This window comes from Plasmodium coatneyi, chromosome 13, assembly GCF_001680005.1.
Source record: "Plasmodium coatneyi strain Hackeri chromosome 13, complete sequence".
In the NCBI taxonomy this organism is placed as follows: domain Eukaryota; phylum Apicomplexa; class Aconoidasida; order Haemosporida; family Plasmodiidae; genus Plasmodium; species Plasmodium coatneyi.
In genome coordinates, this window is record NC_033568.1 from 1106650 (window position 1) to 1131554 (window position 24905).

A 24905-nucleotide genomic window follows, 5' to 3' on the forward strand; every position below is an offset into this window, starting at 1 on the left:
TGAGATATGAGAACAGCAAAAACAGGTACCTCAAAAAAATAGCATATGACTTAAGCGTTTAATTGGCCTTTTCAAAACACACGTAAAAAATGAAGTTAGAAAAATAAATGCACAGGATGGGGACGCTCTTCTTTTTCTTTTTTCTTCATTTTTTTATCACAATATTGCTCCCTCCAAACATTTCCCAAACGTGTGATGCGAAGTTCTTTTTTTTTCTTCCTCTCAGCTAAGTGATACATTCGACATGACGAATAAGCATAATTAATGGCCCCCCTTATGTTAAGAATTTTATTAATGTTTTTCTTCGCTCGCGAATAAACGTATGTACACGTGAGCCGTGTACATATATGTTCGTGCCTTCGTGTAATTCGAGCAAACACCCCCGTGAGTAAATTTTTGGCGGGAATTATACACAAAGCCTCTAACCCTTTGCAACGGCATTTTCGATGAGAATTTCACAAAATGGAAACTAAGAGTACCACCCAAGCATCCAATCTGAGTGAACAGAATGAGGCTAAGTCAACGTACGAACAAATTGAAAAGGATAGAGTCCAACTGGTATCCAAGATAGAAGAGTTATACCAGGATGTCGTCGAACACAAGTACGATAAGCATGTTTTGCATTAATGTAAATTTGCACCATAATTTGGCAATGATGTAGGCATATCCTTTTTACCTTTTTATTTTATTATTTTATTTTTCTCTTCTTTTTCCCCCTTTTGCGTAATAACTACAAAGACTTGTTCTGGAAGCCTTGGAGAATGTCCCCTCAGACAGACGGTGCTACAGAATGGTTGGAGAAATACTGGTCGAAAGAACTGTTGGCGAGATTAAACCAGCTTTGGTAGATCATAAGAACAAGGTACAAGCAGTTTTACACGAACATATCTCACAGCGTGTATCTTTATCTTCATCCTTAAATGGAACTGTTACCATTTTTTTTTCTTTTGTCCGTTTAGATGTAGAGCAAAGTATACCACTCTGCTCAACCACACACGTGGGTGAGAAACGCTACTTCTTTACCACGTCTGCAACGCCTCATTAATACTTTCGCAGGTGGAACAAATCATAGCCGAGTGCCAGAAGAAGTTGGACGAAAAGAACTCCGAACTTACACAATTTGTGAAAAAGTAATTTTTCTTGTATCCTTTTTTTTTGTACATTTTGTGGTTGCCCTTTCATGGTTGCTACTCCCCCTCCCTTTGGTGTAAATTATCATGATGTTTGCATCACTTTGAAAAAAAACTCCTTTTTGCAGTGCAAAGACGGCCATATCACCAACCGACCTTGCTTCGAAGAAGCCTCAAGATAGCAATGGCAATTTTAGCGACAAAGACAAAAAGACGGAAGGGATTATGTTTTAACAGCTAGAACAAATTACCCTCTACATGTGTACCATAAGTTTATTCACCTTTTTTTTTCGCAATTTTTTTTTTATTTGTTTAGTAACCTGCCAAACTGGCACCATATAAAGGTTTCATTTTTTATTAGTGTGCATGTACACGTATATATGCATGCTTCCACGTATGTATGCATTTGTTTTTGATAAGATGCTTATTCATTTTGTGTAAGCTAGTTTTTTTCGCTCTGTGTAAAATAGTTTTTTTTTTAACATGGCGAATTTAGTTTTTTCCAATTAACACCCCATGTGTGCAAACAAAGACGCATGTGTGATTTAAAAATTTTCACAAAATATGACACAAAAAAAAAAAAAAAAAAATGACACCTATACCGATGGGCATGTATTATTCCCCAGTGTGTGCGTGTCCAATTCAATGTGGCTTTATTATTGGAAATGGTAACACGTTTTTGATCGAACTGGAATTTGTCAGCAACATGCACAAGCGATCTATGCCTATTCCGAGGCCTCCCGTTGGGGGTAAGCCATGCGCCAGGGCGGTTACATAATCGTAATCAATTTGGTTATTGACATTTTGCATATGTTGCATTTTTGAGCTAATTTGTTCGTGTCCTTGGGGAATATTCTCACCAGAGGGCGTACTCACTTGGTTTGCATCCCCCCGGTTATCACCTGAAGAAGCATCATCCGGAGGAGCAAACCCCCCTGTGGTGCTGATACTTCCCTCTTCACACTTTTTATGCTTTAAGGTATATTGAGAAATAAACTTCCTTTCCTGCATTAGAGGGTTGGCCTCCTCCGAGTAGCCATTCGCTATTTCCATCTTCCCAATGTACGTTTCAAACCGTTCGGACAACTTTTTATTCTTGCTTAACGTTTTGGCCAGAGGGGAAGTTTCTGCAGGGAGGTGATATATATGAACAGGCTCGTTACCTAAAAAAGGTTCTACCTTTCGCTTAAAGACCTCCTCAACGACTAATCCCCAATTTAAGTGTTCCTTCCCTTGATCAAAAGTTACGTTTAATTTTTTTGCTTCATTATAAGCTTGATCGAACGGCAGGTTAAGAAAATCTACAGAGGTGTAATCCTTTACTATTTTCATGAAGGAAATTCTTTTCCATTTCTTTTCGTACAACAAAGACTTATCGATACTGGAAGGAAGAGAAAATTTCTTCGACACTGTTTTTATTAACCTTTCAACAAATGTAATCATATATTTATAATTAGAGTAGGCCTTATAAATTTCGAGAAGTGTAAACTCAGGGTTGTGTATGGTACTTAAGCCTTCATTGCGGAAGCATTTGCTGAATTCGAAAATTTGTTCTGAAATTCCACTTATGATTAATTTTTTTAAAAAGAGCTCAGGTGCTATTCTTAAGTAGAGCACTAAATTTAAGTTCTTTAGGAACGTTTCAAATGGTTTAGCTGAAGCACCTCCAGCGATGGACTGCAATATTGGGGTATCTACTTCTGTGTATTTTTTTTTTAGCAAGAACTTTCTAATTTCTTGAATCAAATCAAATCTAGTTATAATTTTTTCCTTTTCTTCCTTGTTGATTAAAAAGTCGAGGTACCTTTTCCTGTACTTATATTCAACATCCTTCATTCCTTTGTATTTGTCTGGCAAGGGAAGCAAGGCTTTAGCTAGCAGGACAATTTCTTCTGCGTGTAAAGTTATTTCTCCCCTTTGAGATTTCCGAACAAATCCTTTTATTGCTATGAAATCGCCTACTTCGATAATTTTTCTCACTTTTATTGCGTTTTCCTTGTGGGCAGTTTCTCCTTCTTTGCCTAAGGCGAATTGGCTTCCCCCTCCATGTGTAGCATTACCATCATCGTTGGAGGAGTTAATCCCATTTTGCGCTACACCTGGACAGGTATTCTTGCCCCCCTGGTCATTTTCCTCATCACCCTCTAGACAGTCATTCCTTTTTTCCTCTGATTTGCTTCCCCCTTTAAGCACCAAATGTGCATCAACATATATTTGTACTGTGCCACCATCATCCTGCACATTCAGGAACATTCCATCGTTCCTTTTGACTGTTACTCGGCCGTATATCACATACTTTTCCTTGTCGTCCTTTTCTCCATTTTTTAAATGCTCATAGTTCTTCTTCAACTGGTCTATCTTTGTCGTTCTTTTTATGAAGGACGATGGGTACGCATCAATTTTTAAAACATCCGATAGGTGATTTAGCTTCTTTACTCGCTCAGAAAATTCCTTCCCATAGTTCTTCAGGGTGAACACTTTTCTTCTGTTCCGAAAGTAACTTCTTTTTCTGCCTATTGTAAGGATCCCCTTTGCTTCACTACTGCCATGCCTGAAGCAGCTTGAGCGATTACAAAGGAGAGAGAAGGACCATAAGAATGACCATAGTACTACTACTAGCAGGGGTGGAGTTGTTCTCCCCTTTATCATTTTTTTTTCTTTCCTTCAAAGGTGAAAGTTCCCCTTCCTCAGCGTTGCCTCTGAGTTGCCACCTCTGCCTTCGTTTCCATCGTCGCATGGCGTAGTTGGCGGCTTTCGCTCGTTGGTTCGCCTGCTTGGTTCCAAGCGCATCGCGTTGTTGCGCTGATGAAGTGTTGATTTTTTTTTTTTTTTTTTTTTTTTTCTATCCCTTCAGAGCTGCGCGGAAGGCATGCGTTCCGCGATCCCATTTATTGACCCACACGTGTACATACATATAGGCAAAGCCTCAGAAGAGGTGCCATGAAACATTCGCAACGTTGCCAACATGATACTAGACATGCGTAAAATGGTCTCTACAGGGAAAAACAAAAAAAAAGGAGAATTTTTTATATTTTCACCTCGCACGTGTCATTTGTTAACCTTTTGTGTGTACAAAAATTGCAGCGCAAGACTCCTCCCCTTTGTAACTTATACAACATTGTAAGAACAAAATGAATGTCGTGAAAAAGATTCTTCTACTCCACCTTCTATTTGCGTGTCAGCAGGTATTCCATAGGGTGCACAAGATCACGCGCGTGTGCAGATAGTGATAAATGAGAAAATCACATAAGTTGTACACACCAATGGGGAAAAATTTAAAGAAGCCTCCTTAGCGTTTTTATTCCCGTTGTTGTGTTTGTATTGGTTATGTGACTGGGATGGACAAGCCAACGGGTCTTCACTTCGCCACAGTGCACTACTCCTTCATGAACAATTCCAAAAGGATTACTTTTTTATTTTTCCCCATTTTAACATTATGCAGATACTATTCGCCCGATCGAGTAAGGCAAGAAAGGAAGAAATGAACCCCTTGAATTTTCTGCCCAGCAGTTCTCTGCTGTACCCCCTGGATTTCCAGCAAAATTGGCAGGCGTCGGAGCCCATCCCCCTTGAGATTCACTACGACGTCCCGTAAAAACATGCACCCATGTGAATACGTTTATGTGTAGCCATTTGCACAATAGCAAACTGGGGAGGCCTGTAAACCCTCTCCAAGCGTCCTCCTAAAGTTATCATGATAGCCAAATGAGCCTTGTCAACCGTTTCCTTTCTCTCGGCCCTCTTCCCCTACCTACACCAATTAGGGCGTACGGATACAAAGATTTACTCATGACACTTGAGTACCAAAACGATTTGGAACATTATGACAAAGAAAGGGTAACAGAACAGGATGAATGGAAAAGTGAATCCATCCATATGTGCATAGATTAATACGTGGGCGGGCACAATTTCTTTAATGTTTAATGTGAAAAATTTCTTTAGCTAGCTCGACTGCGCTGGACAAAAAAATTGATACCATATTTTTACCTTCTTAAAGGGGGAAGTAAAAAGAAGGATCATAGAAGAACAAAAGAGGCTGGAAGAGAACCTCTGGCGGAAAATACACCTCCTCAAGATGAAGGAAAAGTGATGAACATGAGGAAGTCTACGGAAAAAGATGGGAGACGCACATCTCCAACAGTGCTATCCACTCAAACATTTCTTCACCCATCTTTTTCACGTTATTCTCCTTGCAGGAATTTGCAGAACAGGAACTTTTTAAGGGCGCGCAAAGACCAGATATGACACAACTTTTTCCTTTGCTGAGCGTGGAAGTCCCTTTTGTCTATCCTTCTTTTTCTCCTATTTTTTGCGAAATTTCCTTGTGCATTGTCTTGTTCGGCTGTGTTCCTTTCCGCTCTGCTTTACCCCCTTTTACTAACTACCTAAAAGTAGACTCTCAAAGAGGTTTTAACTGTATGATTTGTTATCCCCCCAAATTGGGGCTGCGCAGAAGGGCGGAAGAGTTAGACTTACAAAATTGAGTACCTCCAAAGAGATCACACTAGCATTTTTTAAGGGGAACTAAAATGGGTGCATGCGAAATGGGGGAGCATTTATATCGTTCCACATGTTTATCACCTTTCCTTCTTTCTTTTTTTTCCTTTCTTTTCAAATCGGCATAGGCACATAAGTGCACGAAATGAAGAAAGTGGCCAAAGTACTGCCAACCTTGCGATGTTTTATTTAACAGGTGTAAAAAAAAAAGTTTCTCCCATCATTTGAAGTTTACACGTTGTGCGGGTTGCCTATTTTGTGCATAACGAGGTGGTAGACTTCTTCAAAGGTACTTCACCATATGGTGGTCGATTTTTTTTTTTTTTTAACAAATTATGTGACCCCTAGGGGGGTATAAAAAAAAAAAGCTCTTTCAGAATTTTTTCCTTTACAAAAAGGTTTATTACGTCCTCCACATTTTTAACAGAAATAAATTTAATAATAAAAAAAAAAACTGCACATACACACATTAGTCAAGCGGGGTTGTATATTCTATGCTGCGTTTTAAATCCCTTGCAAATCTTTCTGTTCTACGTTCTGCTCGTTCCTGCAACGGTAGTATCGTTCTTGTTGCTCAGTGGTGCACGGTCAAGGGGCATGATGTACCTATATATATGTGTACACCCTAGTACCTACGCGAATTCATGCGCAGGTCTTTTTTTTTTTTTTTTTTTGCACCTAAAATGGGTGTGCACTCAACGTATTGACGATGTGCATGCATGTCCACCCAGGGTGCACATTTTCAAGTGTATAGATACCGCTCTTACAGCACAACGATAGTTTTCACAAAAGAATTCATTTATGCGTTGGACGGGCACAAAGGAAAATAAGACAATTGTCAATGGATATGTTTGTTAATTTTTCCTTTTCTACATTCTTTTTTTTTTTTTAATACACAACGATGTGGTGATAGGAATGTGCAACATTTTTACGCCTTTTTTTTTTTTTTTTTTTTTTGCAGTAGGGGCGAGGACACTATGGTTGAAAAAAAAAAAAAAAAAAAAAAAAAAAAGTGTGCCTCTTCTGCGCTTGCGTAAGTATGCACACAGGAAAAAAAAAAAAACACATACCTACATACATTCACACGCTGCTTCAACGTGCTGCGAGAGAGGAAAATGAAAGGATTCGCACATTCTGAGGCAGCACATGGCAACAGTAGGAAGTGTTGCATCGCAGCGTCCTGGATGGCTATGCAGAACGTTCAGGCAGCGCATCACCAGGGAAAAGGGTAAATCCGGCTAGGAATGAATAACGTGAGGGTGTGTGGCAAGTCGGTACGTGGAACAGAGCACGAAGTGGTAGAAATAAGCTAGAACAAGCAAGAACGAAGAAGAACAAAAAAAAAAAACAAAGTAGAACAAAAAAAAGAAACAAAAGCAATATTAAAAAGTTATATTGTAACCACTTAAATAAATTAAAAAACAACATAAATAAGAAACACGTAAATGTAAACACAAATTCACGCACAAATCTACACTGACGAAATATGCTTACATGAAAAAATTGTTTAGTCACTATTTAAGCCTTTTTGTTTTTTTTTTGTTCTGTCTTTTTAGTCTATTTAGCAAGTACATGCCGTGTGTACCTATGCTTACTTCAACTGAATGACAGCTGAAGAAAACTGCCACGTGGAAGTTGTAATTTTGCAGCTCAGTGGAAGAGTGATCTACACTTATAAGAATATTGAAAAGGAGTTCAAAAAACATTCTAAATACATTGTTAAAAAAAAAAACACTTCATTGCCATTTTTATTTTTCCACTTACCATAACAACACCGACATTGTACCCTCCCACGCACCCGAGCATCCACTCTGCCTTGAGCTAAAAAAACTCCTACAGAGGTTACTACCCTAAACCCGAAACAAACAAGCCAGACAATTTCTTCACATCGCAATGCACTAAGAAATTACCTAGAAAAAAAAAAAAAATTGTTTCAACGGGGAAAACTCGATTGCTCATTCGAAGGGAGTTACATAACCAGAGGTGACAGACACCCCACTGCGATAAGTCAACCTTTAGATATTTGACATCCAAGTCACAGCGGAATGCTGGAACAGGGAGGGGATAGCACTCCAGAAATAAAAGCTACTTGATAAATCTAAAGGTTGTGATTCACTAATGCCTTTTTCATTTTTCCCCCTCCCTTCCATTCCCTTCCCGTCTTTCTACCCTCTTTCTTTTCCGTTCCCCTTTATGAAAAGAAAGAATACTGGTCCAATAAATAGCATACAAAAATTGGAGATGAAGAACAAAGTGGCAACAAATTTTATTAGCGGCAAAAACCGCTCCCCACTTCGCACACCAGCGAGGAACGAATGTAATGAGAAGAGTTACCTAAAGGAGGAAGACATATTCCTTCGTAGCAAGCCTGTAGATTTTATCTACCATTCGGTTAATCAGAAACCATTAAATGGTAGCCCCTCATTAGATGAGCTGATCATGAACAGAACGGAGATGAAAAAGAAAACTGATAACTTGGTGGTTACTAACTTTTTGCAAAATGAGGAAAATGACATAATCTGCAATAATGGTATGTCACAAGAGGTAGGAACTAAAGGCAGGAAAAATGACACCAGTGATGAGAAGACCACCGCATGGATGGGAAGAGAACCTGTCTTCGGAAGGAAGGACTCGTTAGAGATCAGATTCCGCCAAGGGCATATCCCCCCCAGCAACAATCATGAGAAAAAAATAACCCATCAGGAAAAAAGAACCCACGATGCTGATATCAGCGCGATTGCTGAAGGAAGAAACGACTTTGTTAAGATAACGAAAGAGGTGCACGGAAGCAGTAATTACTCCTTGATCGATCAAAGCGGCGTATCGGATAGGAACCACATGAATGAAATGGAAAGAAAAAAAAATGGCACCCAAGGTAGCAACGGAAGTAACACCACAAGGCACAGAGAACATTTGGCAGATTTACCACATTTTGGAACAATATATGATGAAGAGGAGAATGAAGATACAGTCGACTTCAACACTGCTAATGTGATGGGATCAAACGACCCGAAGAAGAACACGCAACTACGAAGCCGTGTTAATGAAGGTGCACTGAAAAGGGTAGACGACTCGACAAATCAGGATGATTCCCAAAGTGAAGTGCACAAATTTAACAACACCGAACAGAGTCTAAGTGATCTAATTAGAGCGTTCCAGTTGAAGATAGCCCAAAATGTGGGTGTTCCATCGGGTAACATACCCAGTGTAGACACCCCAGAGGATAATTACGCAGATAATCGCAGCGCTGCTCCAAAAAAGGAGATGACGACACGCTTATACAACTGCACTAATTCTAATAACGCAAAGGTGGCTGAAAAATGGGTCAAGCGTTATGAAGCACCACCTCAAGGTAACGAACAAAAGATGGAGGATCTTGGGGAGGTGAAAAAAGGAGCCACCTTAAAAATGAGCCGCAATAGGCAGATTCGGAGCCCATCCAAATGGGTTCTAAAGGATCCATTTAACAAACCGAAAAGAAGCAAATCAGAAGATAAGACATTTCTCCCATGCAATAATAGCGGTTTGGCAGGTTCGACGCACACATATGGGTATGCTCACCAGGGTGCAAGCAAATTGGAACATACAGAAAATAGCGCAGAAAACGAAATAAATTACTACCTACATAGGGAAGAAAATGTAATCGAATTTGATGGAGAGGGAGGAAGTAGTTATCACCTATTGAACCACGAAAACGGTGAAAGTACCAATGGCTCCTACTCTGTGCAGGAAGGGGGACCATACGAAAAGGTGCAGTTCATCCCGGCAAACTACATCCTAATAAATAGGGAAGGATATAATCCAAGTATAGAAAGTCTAAAAAATGAGCAAATGATTAACAGTCAGGAGAACCTTACCTATCCTCTAATGTCTGAGTTTATGCAGCCATTTGTGGGGAGCAAAGAAGGGCTAGAAAATGACGACTCCAATTGTGGCTCCTTTGTAGAGAGGAAAAGCTTCACGGATGAAAACTTCTCTCACCAGAAGGATAAGCTAAGTAGAAGTATCAATTATATTAGGCAAATTAAGAAGGCCAATGAGAAAGCAAGGTACGCGAATTCGATGGAAGAAAAGGTGAAAAAGACTAGACAAGGGGAGGAGTCTGCTAGGAAGGAAGAGGATGCATATTTTGCGTCCCCTCGTTTTGGTTCACTCAGCCAGGAAGAGGTGGAAGAAGTGAACCACGTGAGAGAAGCACCTTCCTGGAGTGAGAAAAAAAACAAAAGAGTGAACCCTCTGATGTTCTCTAAGAGCCACTTACAGGAAGGGTTACTAAATAACGCAAGAAAGCAGGGCAACTCGAAAACTGGAAAAAATGGCTATGCAAACTGGGCGCTGAAAAACGGGCGTGACGCTCTGCCTCAAAAACTGAGTAAACAGGTGGAAACGCCGACCAAGGGTAGAGGGGTCGAATTGGTGAAAAAAGTAGACCTAGCCGAAGTGCACCTGAATGGTGAGAGGATAGACACGCCCAATAGGGCCAATCGGGTCAATCATGCCAATTTTTCGAACCTTTCGAATTTTTCAAACCTCTCCGATTCGCTAAAATTGATTGAGCGGAAGCGAAAGGGGGATATCTGCAAAAGTGGGGCAAACGGCCGGACGAGCGCCAAAAAGGAAGATTCCCCCTTGAAGCACGACCATGTGAAAGACGAAAAATACACAAAGAAACAGACAAACACAACATTACGTAGGTGTCCCAAAATAGGAAGCAAAAAAAATGACACCAATAAAGCACTTAAGATAAAATCCCCCTTCATTTCTAAGCACAATAATATTCCTATGCATGCAGTACCAATACGTAACGAACCACTTAAGTCGACTAAAATGGTAAAAGAGGAACGACAACAGAGGCACCACAACGGAAGTCAACAATATGGAAACCTGAACAGAACAGGAAAAATTATCTTAGAAAGGAAAAAAATGAAGAGCAAAGATAAGTCTACCTTTCTCCAAAAGGGAGCATCTAAAAAGGATGCAGGTCAAGATACTCCAGTAGAACTAACCGAAAAGGAAGACAAGAATAAAATTTACAGCATTCCCTCTTGTCATAGTTCCAGTTCCTATGATCACCGTCCTATTCGCTCCCTCAACAATTCTAACCTGAGCTGCGATTCGCAGGAGACGCAACACGTCAACAACTTGACCCATATGCGCAAACAGAATTTGTCCAAAATGAAGGAAATGATAACCCGGGAAAGGGAAGCTGTGAGGAGAAGCTCCATCGTTCCGTACCCCAAAAGTGGTGCACGAGGGGGGAAAAATTGCAAATGGGAGGTCAAGGGGGCAGGAAAAAGGGAACCGAAAAGGGAAACGCAAAAAGAAGTGATCCCCAAAAGAAACGCATTGTGCAGGACGAAGGGCGTAACGGGAGGAAGCATGGGGCATGACTCCGTTGGGACTCAAATAGTGGAATCCCACAAAGCGGAAGATTACAGCATAAGTGCCCGAAAAGCAATTTTAGCGAAGAAGAACCAAAAGGAAAAATACCCCCTCGATATAGAAGTCTCGTATAAGTGCAAAAGCATTTACATAAAAATCAACGTAGACTCAAATAATGAGGAGCTACTAAAGCATACACAACAGAGGTTGCCGAAAAGGAGTCTGGAATTTAAGTTATTCACAACCAAGTTTGTCGATGGGTTCATAAAATCAACCGAATCGAAAATTTATAAATCGTCGAGTATTATTTTGCAAAATGCAGAGACTGATGTTTTTTACAACATCACTATTCATGTGTATAGCAATGTCGTGTCTAGCCTATGGCTGTACGGATCCGCTTCTTTCTATCTAACCAAATATAACGTTGAACGGTTTAAACTGAAGACGCCTTCCTCTGTTACGTTTAACAAAGACGGGGATGTCAGAAATGGGGTGTCATCCAGCGCATTCGCCAGGGAAAAGAAGGATGAGTCGAAGAGTTCCTCCAAAAATATCCATCAGAAGGGAAAAAATGGTGAACCCCTTTTTTTTACCAACTCAGAAGGACAAGATACACAGGATTATCTGCTAGAAGAAGAGGTGAAAGACATCTCCCTGGATGAACATTCTTCCACCTCCTTCGACGATGATATTTCTTCCGACGAAAGTGACGCCAGAATGGAAAATGTAAACATCGGCATTAATTTAAGAGGGTCCTCCAATTTGGCACATCAACATAGCAGTGGTCAGAATAACCATAATGGTGATGACCACAACCAAATAAACGACTCCATGCGAAACGAATGTGGCGTCAGCAGCTCTACCTATGACGAACTGCTCCTAAATTTTAGCCAAATTAACAAAAGTAAAATAAAGAAGGAATTACAAACTGTTCGGTGCGATAAGGGGGACACTCTGACATCTTCCATAGCCGAGAAGGACACATCTATCAATGAGGAAGAAAATAATCATGAACATTATCACAGAGGGTCATCACGTGAACAAAAAGACCAAAGTGAGAAACCCACTGGAGGTGAACTTCCCCCAGTGGAGGAACCCACTGTAAGATACACAACTGCAACGGTTCAGGAGGATCACCTTTTAGAAAAATCACTCCACTGTGAAAACTACTTAGACGAAAATAGCAAGGGGAATTTAAAATTTACCAAATTCCTGATAGAAAAAGGGACACATAATATAATGCCAGATTCGAATAAACTGTTTTCAAATGTTTCACTAGTTAAGGAAGACACAACTTGTTTTCCTTTTATACTTTCAAGCAGCACCTCCTTTAAGGGGGCCCACGAGAATGGCACCGAAAGTGTAGAATCCCAAATGGCGAAACGACCACCTACTGGGGATCCCCCCCTGAAGGGAGGTAAAAACAATTTCAAAACAAATTTGTTCAGAAGCTGTTCATCTGGCGACGTGACAAATATTTTTGAAAAAGACGAAAAATACTCTAACGTGGGGGAACCTCTTCCCATGTTGGGTGCACAAAAAGAAAAGCTAGCACAGATAGGTCGTCTACTAAGTGAGAAATGGACAGAAGAGAAAAACGAAAATTGTATAACCACTGTTCATGGGGTGGATGGCATTCCTAATGAGAATAATCTACACACGATTAGGAGCCACCCCTTCGGGGGATTAACCAGTGCAAATTTTCCCCCAAACAGGAAAGAGACAAAGGGAAACAATACGAGAAGGCACCTTCATAACAGCTTTGTACAAATCCCTTCCATGGAAAAATGGAAAAAAGAAAATGGTCTAAGGAATGAATCGCATCTATCAAGTGCAGAACCACAGCTAGCCGAGAAAGAACCCAATTCTACATCAAATCTCGTCTTCTCAAGGGGTACATTTGTATACAAAAAGGAAAACGAGGATGTAGAAGGGTTGGAGGCAACGCAGGGAAGAGTTGGACAAAATGAGGTCCACATGTTAAGCGAAATGAGTAGTGCCAAGAAGAGCAATGATGAGGACTACCCACATTCGAGTGACCTCACCGTATCTAGCCAGGTCCAGGTAAACGCAAAGGAATGCACAAGTGGATCTAACGAACATGGACCCATTTCCGGGGACACCCCTTCGAATGATAAGGGAGAAGAACTCTCCAAAGGTAATTTTCAAGCCGACAAAGCAGCCACATTTATGGACGAGGTTGCCAAATGGAGTCAGTTAAACAGGTCCGATGTTAAACACACGGTCGACTCGAACTACAACAGGTGGATCCTACACAAAAATGGAAATGTAGCCAATAAAGCGAGTTCTCCTAATGGACTGATCACGCAAAATAGTACCCCGAATGGTAAGTCGGTTCACAAATTCGGCCCATGGGTGAACAGAGGTTGTTACCCTCCACAGGGAAAGTACACTCTACCAGGGGGGTCTCCCTACAAAACACACCAGGGTAGAAGCATCGCCATGTCTAATCCGATGTGCAATCCAATGTGTAGTGGCATGCCAGACAAGGGAACAAATTTGCAGAGCAAAAACATACCAGTGCAGTTACCCACATACGCGGAGGAGGTTAAAATGAAGTACCCACAACACCCCTATTTTAACAGAACAAACGGGATGGTAAATTTACCCAACGGAGCTTACCTACTTCAGGGTAACCAAACAGTGGGGCATAACTTAGGCAGAGATTTTGCAAATAAGTTTGCGCACATTGGGAAGGAACGCTCGCCAAGCGGTTTTCGAAGCGGTGTTCCAAGTGGCCTTCCCATCGGCATTACCAACGGGGTGGAAAAAAAAATGCACAACTCAGAGGACCTACTGTACAAAAGCAACAACTACAGAAATGTCCGATGCGTGCAAGGGCCTGTTGACGTTCCGCCTCCTTACATCACGAATAAGTCTGTCGTCAGTGAAGGTCGGTATGTGAACCTTCCCCACTGCGCCCTCAGACAGAACTACAATGGGGTGAACTTCCCAAGTGTACACACACAAATGGCTACCCACCAAAATGCCGAAACGTATGCAAAAGAATTTGCACCCAAAATTCCCCCCTGTGAAGGGAGCATCACGAAGGATATGCCGCATGATGGTATAAACCTACCTCTTAAAAAAAGCAACCTTCAGGAGGACGGATTACCAATTGTGGGGACACTTCCCCACAACGGGAAACCCAAAACAGGCGCAAATAATTACCCCCCAAGTGGGGGAAATGTTCCCCATAAGGACCCTAACCAGGTGGCAGATAACAGTTTTTACAAGAAAGAACCCACTCCGATGTTCCAGACGTACCTCAATGGGGAAATAACGGACTGCCTCCAAGGGGGAGTCCTACCTGGTCAGCAGAATATAAACCCACTTATAAGCAGTCTCCCCAATGGCATCCACAGTTCGACAAACAAATTACATGCCAACATGCAGGGCAACACCGACAGGCACCTACGCCAGGAGGGTTCACCATATAGAGGACCCTCACCATACACCCCCATTGTGGGAACCAACCTGCCCAGAGTAAACAATAACATTAAAATGTTCGCCTTTAATGAGGAAGGTATAACGGCCCACCTAGAAAATCAAAAAAGGAACAAAAACCAGGGGAAGAACCCCCTTTACCCTTACATGCAACAAAATATGCACACCCATGCTGGTACAGGAATGCCAAACAATATTGGTCACACCAAAAATGGATACTACCTCCCGAATTGTAGTCCTCCCGATAATGTACAAATGAGAGCAGCATGTCTAAACCAACACGCAATGAAAAATAATCCAACTGTTTTAAAAAAAGGAAACGAACCTTATTTCGGAAGGGCTGTCCAAAAACCCGTTATGTGTACCTATGCACCATGTGGGGATAATCCATATGCTCCACAAAATGGTAACTTAGAAAAAGACCACCTCAAAAAATGTACCTTTCTATATACACAAGGAATGCCAAATGTAGCCACGGAAAATCCGTTTTCCGTTTTTAAAACGAACCAAGAGAAGTTAACTGGCGCTGTAAGGCCCACTGCCAGTGGTAACATCAACCCTATTGATCAAAATGTTCAGAGGAAAGTCGGTGCATATGCCCCATGGGGTGACGCCCGTCGGGTGGTGCTACCTGGTAGAACGGGACAGTTACCCTACGCTCATTGGCCACAATGTGCACCCCATAACGCGCTTCATATGTTCCACCCGAACGGGAAGATCAATGGCCCCCCAACAAATATACAAAGACAGAAGGAGAACCCGAGTGGCCTTTCTCCCCCCGATGGGCGTAACTCCCCCTGCAGTGGCTATCGCCCCCAAGGAGCGAATCTGATCAAGCAGAATCCCCCAACGGAAAAACAGAAAATGCAAACTGGATATCCGCTCAGAAGTTTATCCAAGCAGCCGAACCAAGACGGGGCCAAACTGGCAAGCTCGCTTGCGTCACCCAACAAGGTAAAGGGGAACACACACCGAGCAGTCACTTTCCTGGATGAACCTTCGATAATACAAAATGACACTAATCAGGATGGCGTACATCCAAATGAATTTCTTCACGATAGTGCCTCCCACATGACTGGCAAGCACAACCTGACGAGTGATGAAAAAGTCAGTTCGAGTGCCAATGCGAATATGCCCCACCAGCCAAACAATTGCATATCATGGGAGAAATCCGAGGAAGCACGCAAATTCGACCTAAAGTACAACGAAATAAATTTTAAAAGCATCCAGTGTGTAGAACAGACAAATAAGCAGTTCGCGGATCACATATATAACATGGCCAAAGGTTCCAACACAGCATGTTCTGCAAGGGAATATACCTACACAGATAATAGGTGTGTGAAGCGAGAAAATTCATTGGGAAAAAACAGAAAATTTTCTCCCTTTTTTGGATTACGTAATAGTGGTAATTCAAATACAGAAGATCAGAAAGAGTGCACACAAAAGAAAACTCCAACAACAAACTCGTTCCAGTTGAGTATTCAGCTGGGAGAACGTGAGTGGGGGAAAATTAAATTCACCCGTGAGGATATCCTGGATGATAGGATTAATAAGTTTATTGAAAGTAATAACTTAAAGAAAATTTTTTTATCTCCCTTGAGGGAAAAATTGAAATATATGCTGCAAAATGATGTGCCCAAGTGGAGCATGAGCATTACGGAAATATTGTAAGCGTACTTCTGCTTGATTGCAATTCTTTTGCGAATATCAGAGCATGCACGTTTGTTGCGTCGTTAGTTACATGCGCGTGTGAGTACCTGTTCTTCTTACTCTCCCTAAGTGAACATTTTTGTCCTTCCCCCCTTTTTGAAAATATCTCGAAAATGTTTTGAATATTCGCATCCGTTATAAGTCGGAATATTTTTTTGACTTTTTTATTTTTTTGTATTTTACCTGAATTGTTTCTCCTTTTTGTCTCAGTGTGATTAATTACCCCCCTATGTGAAGGGAGCCAATTTGATGCGCTGTTTGTGTCCATTCCACGGCATATGTAGAAGACACTCCTCCCCATTGTGTCCTTTTTGTTGTTTTTTCTATCCCCGCAAATAGATCGCTTACTCGTAACGCTCGCATTGTTTTAGTTACACGCAAGGGCATATTTGCAACTTTGAAAAAAGCCAAACAGAGTAAAAAAAAAAAATCTTATATTTTTTAAAAAAATTGTAGCATAACCGGGGGAACCCCCTCCCGGGTCTTCAACAGCCATTTTTCCCTACCATGTGCAAATTTCTTTGCCGCGTTGCGCAATTTCTATAGCGGTTAGGTAACGGTTGTACGGACGTCGGCACATTTTTTATGCTGCCTGGGCAGGGCGCCACAGGTAGCACGAACACCCGTTGAACGGTCAGCCAATTAGAGAAAGGCACTTTCATCAGTTTGGTTAATTTTCTACTGGATTTCGTGTTTACGTGGAGAAATGCAAAACGATGTGCGCACAGCAGGTATGCGTATTTGCCATAAATCAATCACGTACGGACATGTAGGGGACGGGAAAATAAACAGACGTGTACTTTCGTGTAAGATTTGAACGATATGCAGCACAGTCATCAAGGTCGGTACGAGTGCAGTGGGGGGTACATCCCTCATGATATCGTTTCAATTAGTGTGGAGCGCGCTTTTAAAGCAGGTTGTAAGAATGGATAAGTGGTCGTGGAGGGGGTTATTAAAGGGACGATTAAAATGTCGCTTAACGTTCCGCATAATTTGTCATATAAAATGGCGGAAATCCGGGTGGGCCGCGTTATACCACGCGGAGCAATCTTTCACCGTATTGATTCTCCCTCTAAAAGCAGCCCTGCTCGATGTACGCCTCCGCAACCTTCAAAAAACCAGCAATGTTGGCCCCCGCCTGCAAGTCGTACTTATCCTTTGTATACTTCAAAGCACTTTCCGAACATGCCAAGAAAATATTTTTCATAATTTCTTGCAGCTTCTGATCTACGTCTTCCCTGGTCCATTTCGCGAACTGAAAATTCTGCGCCATTTCCAATCCACTAATGGCTACCCCCCCAGCATTGGCAGCCTTGGAAGGACAAAAGATGATTTTATTGGACTTGAAATAGTTAATGGCATCCACGGTCGATGGCATATTTGCTCCTTCCCCGATTAGCAGGCATCCATTTTTGTGTAATTTTTTCGCATCCTCAAGATTTATTTCGTTCTGAGTAGCACAAGGGAAAGCCAAACTACATGGAACATTCCAAGGTTTCTCATTTGGAAAATAAGTGGCTGTCGAAGAATGTTTCAAATATTCTTTGATTCTTCCTTTTTTCACTTCCTTCAATTCTATGAGAAAATTCAAGTCGCTGTTGGTAAATCCGTTAGGTTCGAAAATGTACCCATCACTGTCACTTAACGTTAGAACCTTTACATTTAGATGTAGCAATTTCTGAACACAGTAGAGGGCTACATTTCCGCTGCCACTAACTACGGCTGTTTGTTTTTCCATCGGAACGTTTAGCGATTTTAGGACCTCCAAAACGAAATAGACTAAACCGTATCCTGTTGCTTCTGTTCTTAAGTTGGATCCTCCCCATTTGACGTTCTTTCCTGTTAAAGTACCATTAAAATTGTTCGCAATCTTTTTATATTGACCGAATAGGTAGCCTATTTCTCTTCCACCTACACCGATGTCCCCTGCAGGGACGTCTGTGTTCGGACCAATGTGCCTGTACAGCTCGTTCATAAACCCTTGGCAGAATTTCAGAATTTCGCTATCTGACTTTCCCTTGGGGTCAAAATCCGATCCTCCCTTTCCCCCTCCCATGGACAGACCCGTTAAAGAATTTTTAAAAATTTGTTCAAAGCCTAAGAATTTCACAATGGATAAATTTACCGAGGGGTGGAAACGGAGTCCTCCTTTGTATGGTCCTAGGACGGAACTGTATTGAACTCTGAAACATCTGTTCTTGTGTTGGATGCCATTATCGTCTATCCAGCACACACGAAATTGGACGATGCGCTCAGGCTCTGATAGCATTTCGATGATGGGCAGATATTTTGGTTCTTCCATAAAGAGGGGTTTGAGCGAGTAGAGAATTTCGTGAAAAGCCTGCAAGAATTCTGCCTGGTTGGCATCCAATTTCTTTACCCTCTCGTATACTTTGTTCATTTCCTGCTCGATCAGGGCTTCGTAGTTGCCCGCACTTTTGTCCACCACAACGAACCGTCCCGTCGAATCGCGCTCCTTTTGCATCTTGTCAGGGGGGGGGGAAATTGGCATAAAATGGGCGTAAAATTGCGTAAATTTTGTTTGAAATTGGGACAAACAGGCCAAGCGATGTTGTAAGAAAAAAACTGCTCGGTTAACTGTTTTATCGGAAAAATGCAGTTATAGCGAAAGATTGAAAATGGCAGGAATCAGGGTTAAAATGGATCATGCGCAAAGAGGTTAAGATAGGGCAACAACTGTGGATGGTATATTCTTCATTGCATGTAAAAAAAAAAAAAAAAAAAAACATTCGAAAGGGAGGCATTAAATTGAGCGGATTGCTTGGAAAGGCGAAAATATTACTGCGGAAAATAAATATGTTGGAAGAAAAAAAATAAAATAAAATAATAAGGGATGAATGATGAATGATTACGGATGAATGGAAGAGCAAAAATACTACATGCAAAAGTGCCACGTCAGCGCCGGGCTCTATTTTCCTGTGTCAGTTTTACCGCCAAACTGATCTGCAGAGGGGGGTACTTGTTTGTTGCGCAATTATTTTTGCACTTCAAATTTTGAGGTGCCCTTGAAGCATGTCGCCCTTTAACCTTTCACATGTGAGTATGTATGTACATGCGTATATATGTACGTGCGTACATATATACGTGCGTAATGTTTGTAACATTTGTAGTTTTTTTTTTTTTTTTTTTTTTTTTTCTTAAAAGAGCGTTTATTTACAAAATTTGTGGAATCATGCAAACGATGTAGAATGCGCCGCGTGCAATTGAGCACTTACGAATAACCTCTTATGCATAGCCCCTTACAATATGTACCCGCTAAATACGAAGGGGGGGACATGACCAGGTGGTAGCGTAATGGTGCATGTTAACCGAGTCTACCAGCACAAACCATCTGGCGCCTGTATTTTAACGCCACGCTGTATTTTGGGGCGAGGATATATTTTGGAATGACTCACATGTACACATATATTTGGTCCTTCACATGTGGTGACCTCAAAAAGGAATACGTCTTTATGTAGAAAAATGCAAAGTTAAAAAAAAAGGGAAGTTAATTTTGACGTGCATTTGTTAAAATGTGGATTGCACGTTTTCATTTCGCTCGTTTTAAACCTTTGAGTGTTTTTCCTCCAATTGCACAACTTGCGTAAGGAATGAAAGGAACAGTCCATATGTCGAGCTATCATGCAATTTGTTTTCAGGCATATGCCTTTATTATTATTATTTTTTTTTTTTTTTTGAAAACTCCTTTTACGTCAAATTTATTTTAGCACATCTGTGCGTTTTTGCGCTGCTATGTGCTTCATTTGAAGGCTACTCCTTTTTATAGTACAGTAGGGTGAATTACATTTTTTGTACAATGTGGATTTTTTTTTTTTGGTAATCCTTTAACGTTGGAAGGGTTCCCCATTCATGAGGGTAATTTTCCTTGCGCATTTGCCTGAATTCCAACACAGGCACATCTCGATCCTCCTTCCAGTTCGGCCCAGAAAAAGCGTCACATTTCTTAAACTTTTTAACTTTCGCAAACTATTTTCATTTTTTCTTGTTCCTATTTATAATAAGGCGGAAGAAACAACCTAAGGGGGAGGGGCGTTTCTTTTAAGCAAAAAATGGATTAGGGTTACACGGCTGTATCAACACATTGGGGGGTCTGTGTATCATAACTTTTCGCGTCACCAAGAGTATTTTGAGTCAATTTATCAGCTGTGAAAAAAAAAAAAAAAAAAAAAAAAAGACATAGAAAAGTGTATCTACAACGATTGGTGAGTGGTGAACAACCGTTTTTTTCTTATCGGCGCGTAGGTCATATTGTTTTGTTTCGCTTTGCGTGCTATATTTATTTATATTAATATTTTCCTTTTTTTCCTTTATTTGTTTTTTTTTTTTTCCGAGTCCCACACGCTTGTTCAGTAGACTTCCCTGTTGGACGAAAGGAAAAAAAGAGCTTCTCCACATTTCCGCATGAATGAGCGCACGTAAAAAAATTTGTCCCTCTTAAAAACAAACCAACTTCTCCTTCACAACGAAAGGGTACACATCCCAAGTGTAATATGAATCATTAAAGTACCGCATTGCTATTTATTTGGTTTGCGAAACAATGAGCCCCAATGTGTGCGACAATGAATATGCTAAACAAAGACACCATTTTGTTAAAAACGAAAAAATTAAAAAATCTATGCGAGCATGAGGGTAAGGGAATGGCGTGCATGCTTGCAGGTGTACATGCAGGTATGCAATTCCCCGCTTGTGTCCTAACTAGACGACGGCGTCATTCTTTTTTTTTTTTTTTTTCCCCCTCCCCGTATTATAGAAAACATAAACAGTCAACATTTAAAGGCCCTAATAGAAATACTAGAATACTTCTTCGAAACATACAATGATTTTTTTTTATCGTCCGTCGTGTGGGAGGTGGTTGATAAAATGAGTAATTTTTTCATTATGGTTTTTTGCAGTGTGCTAAATTGATCAGTTTCGTTTTTGTTTTTCCTCTATGCAATTCATCGCCTGTTTTGCTAGAGAAAATGAGCACATGTGGTCACTACATGTGAACACATTCAGGTGTACACGCTTGTGCGCATGTATGCACCCACGATAGAGCGAGACTGACCACACTTGGTTCAAGTGCAAACCTGCTTCCCCCCTCTTGTAGTAATACTTGAAAACACCATTGAAGAAAAAAAAAACATCGACGTGGACTTAAGAACCTCCATCAAATTCTGCGAATTTATTTTCAACAAATTAATCGCCTACACAAATTATGAATGCGACAACCTCAAGTACCTTTTCAGCTTCAGTTTTTTGCGGCGCCATCTCTGCTCCGTGTTAAGTTCGTTTCTAAACTGTAGCAGCTCGTCCTTCCGGAGGAAAGTGGAGTCTTCCTTCACGACAGAGCTGTAAGGTTACGGGGTGCTTACACATATGTATACATGTGCGTTCCTGTTGGCGTTAGACCTTCCAGAAAATGTGCCCCCACACACCCGCCTTATTTCCCCGTCAGATTAACCCTAACAAAGCAAATTTTCGAAAAGATAAAAGTGGAAAATGATCTGGAGCTGAAGGTCTGTTATACAGAATTTTTGTGGAGGTCCTTCAGAAGGATCGACTTTGCTACCTTCAACATCAAAGGGTTGCATGGAAATATAAAGACGTTGGAAAAATTGAAACATTTTAAAATTTTTAAATTCGATGAGGAGTGCATAAATTGGCTCAAGGAGGAAAACTACATGGATAGTAGGATCGTCATTGAAGATGGTTAAGAAGTTTGCTTCTTCTGCAGGGGTGTTTACAACGCGTGGGCTCTTGTTTGTAGCCTCCACAGATTACCTTCCTGAGGAATACCACATTTTTCCCCCCAGTTTACGTTCCATCCCTTTTCCAACCCTTACTCCTTAGGAATCTTCACCATAAGGGGAAACAAAAAATACGTGAACAAAGACTTCATCCTCTGCTACTTGGGGAAGTGCTCCATATTTTTGTACTACGTACTGTCCACACGCCGCCAACGGGATCAAAGCGGAACAGACCCACGCAGCAAAAATAGCTTACCCGCATAAATATGCACGATCGTTCATACCTGTGCATATATGCATGCACATGTACATGGGTGTATTTTCCCTCCCCGTTCGCTACCCCAGGACAACCCCGAAGAAGATGAAAAATGCAAAATAGAGGTCCCGTACTACCACATCATTTCAGTGCACTTTGAGGGAAAACATTTATTCACCCTGGACTGCAAAGCTATAATAGACCAGACGAACATATTCAGCCTGTGGTAATGGCAGTTCGGCTATGCAGCTTTTTGCCCACCTCCCCCACAGGTGGATCGCACTACCACTTCACCACTCTACCGCTTAACCGCTCAGGGGGCAAGATATAAGGGACGCCGTCGACTACGAAAGCATCAACAAGTTCACCCTATCGCTAGACATCAAGAGAAATTCGAAGGATGTGAGGAGCTTCCTAGATAAGTAAGGAAGCCAAGCAGCGAAAAAAAAAATAACAAACTGAGCGAACAATCAGAGGTAGATATGAGCATGAGTGTACACATGTATGATCCTACGTGTGAAAATTTCTTCTACTCCTTTTCTATTCACCTTACTGCTTATATAAGAATATCTTTAAAACTAAAAAAGGAAGCGAAGGAAAGCAAGAAGAAAGAACACCAGATGAAGAGTCGTCATGATAAAGAGGAGAAGGTCGACAGTGATGGAACAACTGTTACTAGCGTAATACCAAAAAGGGATAGAAAAAAGAATTATAATAAACCAAAACGATAAACACCAAAGACAGAAATGAATCTTCCTTTCTCTTTCTTCTTCCCTTTCAGGAAAACAACGCAAAGGAAGAACTGGACGACCAGCTATTCTTATCTAATTCATCTAACACGGACCAGGATATAAAGTAGGGAGAGGAACATTCCATTGAAGCGCCGAGTGTATACGACTCTACTCACGTCTGTGCAAATGGAGGGAAATAAAAAAAAGAAAAATTGCATAGGGGCTCCTGATAACACATCAAACCAAATGTGCATACGTCATTTTGATAATTTCCCCCAAGTGAAAAACCGCACTAACAAATTGATTAACTCTTTCAGCGACAAACAGGCTAGACATCGTGCAGGAAAAGCGTCAAAAGGTGAAGGTTAGCGAAAAGGACGTGCGCAGATTTAAGACCCACTGTGGGGTGCATAAATGTGGGTATCCCCTTTGCACCCCAGGAAGTTTCCTCAACGAAGGAAAGAAACCCTAAATATTGTGGACACCTTCACGCATGCTTTCCACCACTCTTTCATGCACCAGAGAAGAAGAAGAAAAGGAAGAAAACAAAAAAAAACGAGACAAGGGATGACAAACTAAAATATGAGATGTCGTCAGATGAGAAAAGTTATACTAAGGGGTACAAAACTGAAAGGGACTTGAAGAAAAAAACGGAGAGTGAAAGTCCTCTCGGGCATTACAATTTGGGTGCAAACACATCGCAGGTGCGCCAGCAAATAAATGGAAAAAAAAAGAAAAAAAATTGCTGCTTCTTCCTTAATGGGTCGAATTATTCTACTTGCGTGACCTGTTGGACGTGTGCCATCATAAGCATGATGGCACAATGAATATATCACCTACGTGATCGTGCGAAGATTTTCTTTAAAAACGTTGCCCCCTTCCCGCTGTGCAGACCCACATGGGAAGAAAGAATGCCCAAGAAAGGGACAGCGACACCGATGTGATAATCCAGAAAATTATTTCCCGCCATAACGAAAACAAGGAAATTTTTAAAAAGGCCCTGAAGCAGGGCTTCTCCGATGCTCTAAAAGAAATAGACAGTAACATTAAAGCGCTGGTCGAGGTACGTGCCGTAAAATTAGCGGCGCCCCAAATGGGCCAAATGAGAAGCGGCAAAGCGGTGGAGCGGCTGACGCGCCACATAACTGTGCCAAGTTGCGAACGCATAAAAATGCAAAAACGCAATGTTACAAAAAAAAAATTTCAATGCAGAAACAAAAAAGTAGGCGGCACGAATTTCACAAAAAATATGAAAAGAAAAAAAGGAACATGATAATCGTTATGGAGAAGGAAATAAGCATGCTAACCAGGGAGATAAACGTAACAATCTGCATATCTGAGCGGAAGTGTGGGCTCCCTCAACGTGTGTTACTCACACGAATATGCGCATGGTCACCACTACTACACACATGTATACATGCCCCCTCCAAAACAGGCTTTAACGGAGTCCTTGAAGAAAATTGGCGTGAACAAAAATGAAGTGCTAAAGCTGCATGAAGAGGGCAAGTTCATCTTACCATCCAGCGAATTGCTACAAAAGAGCCAAGCAATTATCAAGGTATGTATTCATACGTGTTGCAAAAAGGCATGCTTCGACAGGCACAACATGGTGGGCATCCTCCTTCAATAGTGCTCTCCTTGGTAGGTGCATGCATGTGTACTCATGTTAGACGGTAAATTTCCTGTTGTCCCCCTTTTACAGAAAGTAAAGGAAAATTTGCAAAAAATGAATAGTGATATACTTGGAAAGGAAAAGGAGTACAACAAGCGAAAGAAATTATGCTTCAAGGCCTTGGCCACGGCGTACGAATAGCTGACAGGGGAAGATACATCTTCAGACGTTCCATTCTGGAGCTTCTACTTTTGCGTGTTTGTCCAATTTGTTGGATTCATTTTAAGGTGGCCCCCTTAAATGGGTGGTTCATTATGTATATGCCGTTACACGTTTAGGTATTATGTGCATCTGCTTCGTTACTTCTTC

The 24905-nt window shown here is 41.3% G+C and overlaps 6 protein-coding genes across 6 annotated transcripts; 4 read left to right on the forward strand and 2 right to left on the reverse strand.

The window, feature by feature from the left end:
• Nucleotides 1-215: 215 nt before the first annotated feature.
• Nucleotides 216-1364, forward strand: PCOAH_00049630 (Uncharacterized protein; the record flags this gene model as incomplete). Its single annotated transcript, XM_020061745.1, has 4 exons — nt 216-602; nt 739-862; nt 1057-1130; nt 1259-1364. The coding sequence occupies 4 exons, from the start codon at nt 463-465 to the stop codon at nt 1362-1364; spliced, it is 444 nt and encodes a 147-aa protein (XP_019917375.1).
• Nucleotides 1365-1772: 408 nt separating this feature from the next.
• PCOAH_00049640 (Lysyl-tRNA synthetase) lies at nt 1773-3779 on the reverse strand (the record flags this gene model as incomplete). The annotated part of the gene is made up of 1 exon (XM_020061746.1): nt 1773-3779. The coding sequence occupies one exon, from the start codon at nt 3777-3779 to the stop codon at nt 1773-1775; it is 2007 nt and encodes a 668-aa protein (XP_019917270.1).
• Nucleotides 3780-4168: 389 nt separating this feature from the next.
• On the forward strand, nt 4169-5568 carry PCOAH_00049650 (Uncharacterized protein; the record flags this gene model as incomplete). The annotated part of the gene is made up of 5 exons (XM_020061747.1): nt 4169-4315; nt 4573-4721; nt 4895-4967; nt 5128-5216; nt 5327-5568. 5 exons carry the CDS (start codon nt 4262-4264, stop codon nt 5373-5375), a joined length of 414 nt encoding a protein of 137 aa, XP_019917169.1.
• A 2252-nt stretch (nt 5569-7820) lies between these two features.
• PCOAH_00049660 (Uncharacterized protein) lies at nt 7821-16148 on the forward strand (the record flags this gene model as incomplete). The annotated part of the gene is made up of 1 exon (XM_020061748.1): nt 7821-16148. One exon carries the CDS (start codon nt 7821-7823, stop codon nt 16146-16148), a length of 8328 nt encoding a protein of 2775 aa, XP_019917435.1.
• Nucleotides 16149-17259: 1111 nt separating this feature from the next.
• On the reverse strand, nt 17260-18672 carry PCOAH_00049670 (Glutamate dehydrogenase; the record flags this gene model as incomplete). Its single annotated transcript, XM_020061749.1, has 1 exon — nt 17260-18672. One exon carries the CDS (start codon nt 18670-18672, stop codon nt 17260-17262), a length of 1413 nt encoding a protein of 470 aa, XP_019917332.1.
• Nucleotides 18673-20627: 1955 nt separating this feature from the next.
• On the forward strand, nt 20628-24737 carry PCOAH_00049680 (Uncharacterized protein; the record flags this gene model as incomplete). Its single annotated transcript, XM_020061750.1, has 15 exons — nt 20628-20837; nt 20959-21072; nt 21298-21541; nt 21646-21899; nt 22041-22129; nt 22283-22419; nt 22511-22615; nt 22759-22873; nt 22975-23048; nt 23252-23288; nt 23449-23628; nt 23817-23987; nt 24137-24244; nt 24360-24482; nt 24627-24737. The coding sequence occupies 15 exons, from the start codon at nt 20756-20758 to the stop codon at nt 24735-24737; spliced, it is 1944 nt and encodes a 647-aa protein (XP_019917228.1).
• Between the last annotated feature and the right edge of the window lie 168 nt (nt 24738-24905).